The 3,784-nt window shown below is 43.0% G+C and overlaps 1 protein-coding gene across 1 annotated transcript; it reads left to right on the forward strand.

Moving 5' to 3' along the window:
- Nucleotides 1–505: 505 nt before the first annotated feature.
- LOC147429272 (pentatricopeptide repeat-containing protein At4g21300-like) lies at nucleotides 506–3,512 on the forward strand. The gene has a single exon (XM_086495397.1). The coding sequence runs from the start codon at nucleotides 1,112–1,114 to the stop codon at nucleotides 3,032–3,034; it is 1,923 nt and encodes a 640-aa protein (XP_086351523.1). The 5' UTR covers nucleotides 506–1,111; the 3' UTR covers nucleotides 3,035–3,512.
- Nucleotides 3,513–3,784: the final 272 nt, after the last annotated feature.

A 3,784-nucleotide genomic window follows, 5' to 3' on the forward strand; every position in this document is an offset into this window, starting at 1 on the left:
GTTTTGCGGTCCGGTGCTTCGATAAATACAATCTTGTATGTATGAGTGACTTCTACTCACTTAGGCTAACAAGATTTGTGGAAAACAAATAATAAGTGCGTATGCACTCTCTCTCTCTCTCTCTCTCTCTCTCAGTTTTCACTTCTATGTTCTTGTTTACTGATGTATACTCTTGTTCAATGCTTCGATGAGAACAAAATAGTAATTACCATAGTGCCCTTGCTCTCAATTCATTTCCATACACATGCAACTACCAAAGGGAATCTCTCTCTCTAATTGCAATCGCCTTGAAGGCTTGTACTGTTCCACCAGTTTGTTATCCACTTGCAGTCATGCAGGCTAATGAAGCACTCTAGTTGCATTGTATGAAAAACAATGGAAAAGACTTCGTTTTCCTACATGAGAAAATCTCTAAATCTTCTTGTATATAGAGGGACTCCATCTCCCTTTGAAGTGTAGAGCTTTTCGAGTCCATTAATGTGACGATGCTGCCACGTGGCTACGTTCAACAACAGCCAACCATAGATCCCTCGGACCTCCTCAATCGCCATCATTTTAGAGACTCTCTCCTTGATCGCGTCGTAACCAGCGATGGCGAGAGCGGCCTACTTCCTCTCTTCAACAGCAAGGCTTTGTAATTCCCATCCTACCCACTACCAGCTCTGGAAGAGCAGAATGGTTTCTGCTGTGGAAATGAAGCCCTTTCTTTACAGGATCTTTTGCACTTACGCTTCTTCTGCACCTTTCAGCAGTTCTGCGTTGCTACGAGAAGCTGATTATTTCACTCACTACGCGGCTTGTTGGAGAGACCGACTTCAAATTATTCCTGCCCAGAAACCTCTCTTGTGAGGATGATGATTATGGTAATTATGGTCATGTTCATACTGTAGAAATGAGAGTGGTTTTTTCATGGATGCAGATTTGCGAATCACAGCACCTTCAGAGATTAATACATTGAGACCAAGATCTTTCAGATGCGTTCTTCATCCATTGCGGATGTTAGCCATATGGGAAAAGGGGTTGTTTTGGGTCAATACTCAGCAGAGGGATGTATGCGCGTCTTGCACTGTTGCTAAAGAGAGAGACGCCAACCCTTACATGACCAGGAAAAATGATGAGGCTGAGGATTTCCAATAAGTCGGCATCTGGTTATGACTCTCCATGTAATTCTCTCATAATAGGTTATGTCGAGAACAAGATGTTCCAGGAGGCGATCTTCTCATACGCGACAGTGAGAAAAGATGAGTCTCATTTCCTTAGTGAATTTACTTTTATGGCGCTATTCAAAGCTTGCACTTTCACCAAGGACTTGGAAATTGGTCTCCAGATACATGCTGACACCATAAAAAGAGGTTTGCTGGAAACTAACATTTTCATTGGATGCGCATTACTTCACATGTATGCCAAAATTGGCTTGCTTGCAGAAGCACAAGAGGTTTTTGTAAACCTTCCAGATCGTAATGTAGTGTCCTGGAACACACTTATTGCAGGTTATGTTGAACATGGGCATGCTAAAAAAGCACTCCATTGCTTTGAACAAATGCAGATGTTGGGTGTAACTCCAAATGCAGTAACGTTTGTCTGTACAATAAAAGCATGTTGTTGTATGGGAGCCATAGACAAGGGCAAAGAGATACATGCTGAAGTTGCCAGACATGGGCTTGGACAAAATCTCTTTGTTGGGAACACCTTGATTGACATGTATGCTACATGTGGCATACCTGGGAAAGCAAAAGAGGTGTTTGACAATCTTCCAAATAGAGACACGGTCTCCTGGAATGCATTAATTGCAGGTTATGCTGAACATGGGCTTCATGAGGTAGCTTTGAGCTCTTTCAAGCAAATGAAAACAGAGGGTATTCTGTTAAATACGTATACTTATGTTTGTGCTTTGAAAGCATGTGCTGCCACAGGATCCATGCATAAGTGTGAAGAAATTCATTGTGATGCTGCAAAAAGAGGCTTAGAGAATGACCTTCATGTCGGCAGCATCTTGGTCGATATGTATGCCAAGTGTAATTTCCTTTCAAAAGCGCAGGAAGTATTTGATAAGCTTCCAACTCGTGACACAATCTCCTGGAATGCTCTTATAGGAGGATATGCAGAATATGAATGTGGCCAGGAAGCTTTGGATCGCTTTGAACAAATGCAGCTGGAAAATGTTCTGCCTGACACTGTTACATTTGCGGCTGTCTTGAAAGCTTCTGCAATAACAAGAGCCATACACAGGGGCCAAGAATTTCATGCTAAAATTGCCAGGAAAGGCGTTGAGCAAGAGTGTTATGTTGGCAGTTCCTTAGTTGATATGTATGCCAAGTGTGGCTTTTTGTCAAAAGCCCAGGAGCTAGTTGACAAAATTTCTTTTCGCAGCACGGCTGTATGGAGTGCACTAATTGGTGGATATGCTGAGCATGGTTATGGTGAAAAGGCATTAGATTGTTTCCAGCAGATGCAAATGGAGGGCATTTCTCCAAATGCAATCACATATGTTTGCATCTTGAAAGCTTCTGGCAGCATTGGTGCCAGTGACAAGGTCCAAGCAATACATGCAGACCTGGCAAGACAAGGTCTGGAAAGTGATGTTGTTCTTGGAAGCACCCTCGTGGATACGTATGGCAAATGCTGCCTTGTAACCAAAGGGCAAGAAGTTTTTGACAAGCTTCAAACCAGAAATGCAGTTACTTCAAATGCTCTAATTGCTGGGTATGCACAAGTTGGAGACACTCAAAGTGCATTTTCCTACTTTGACAGGATGATAATGGAGGGTGAAAATCCCAATGAAATTACGTTCCTAAATCTCCTTTCTGCTTGCCGACATGCATGTCAATTAGAGAGGGGTCAAACACTCTTTGAGTGCATGAGTAAGGAATATGGCATTGGTGCAATCGCGGGGCACATTACCTGCATCCTTGATCTGCTTCACAGCGCAGGGAAGCGATGTAAAGCGACAGAGGTTGTTAAGATGTCGATGAGTCCGGATCTTGGAGTATGGCTTACCCTACTAGCTGCCCGCGAAAGATGGCGAACTGTGTGAAGGTTGGTAGGCACACCGCTGATCATGCAGTGCTTGTGGACAAGAAAGATACTCTGTGCATGCGTTGCATGTTTGTCAATGCAGGAATATGCAAACAAACAGAAGCAATGAGAGTGCATAATCAAGCAGGCATGTTTAACCATTTGTGATGGTTGTATGCTTGCTCAAAAAATTTCCGAGTTTGAGAGGCTTGTGATTGCTTTCAGGAGGAGGAGTGAGAGACATTTCAGCCCCTCTGTGCATGTCAAAGGATAACATGTTGACAAGTATGAAAGCTTGAGCAAGTGAAGATAATTCAGAACATGATTGCTATTCAACAGCGGAATGTCAACGTCATCTTAACAAAAGCTAGGTTGGTGTTTGTAGGCTCATTGTTTGTCAAGTCATAATTTATGTGATATGACATGAAGGGCAGCCATTGTTTGAAATGCCATACATTTCTCTCGCTTCCAGTGGTCTCAGCACCGAGTTGTTGATTTACAGGGCAGGTCCATAAAAGAAAGCTGGGGGACAGAAGGACATCTGCGAGCGATGTGCAAAACGGACTACTTTGCTGGGCGAAAATGTAGCTCCTATTTGTGCCTGGAGAAAGATAGGACACCTTTTGGCCAGTTTTTCCCATCTGAACAAAGAGAGGAGGAGACACAATTTTCCTCTGAAATTTGCTGGTTTCCTTCTAGGCAAGCTTGAATCTAACCAAGATTCTGCAAGTTTAGACATTGAAAAATACACTAAGGCCAGTTTTTTGTG

This window comes from Adiantum capillus-veneris, chromosome 22 (genome assembly GCF_014529385.1).
Source record: "Adiantum capillus-veneris isolate H3 chromosome 22, ASM1452938v2, whole genome shotgun sequence".
Lineage (NCBI taxonomy): Eukaryota > Viridiplantae > Streptophyta > Polypodiopsida > Polypodiales > Pteridaceae > Adiantum > Adiantum capillus-veneris.

What these genes read in the sequence shown, in the direction of transcription:
- LOC147429272 (XM_086495397.1), top strand. Translation starts at nt 1,112, where the DNA reads ATGATGAGGCTGAGGATTTCCAATAAGTCGGCATCTGGTTATGACTCT.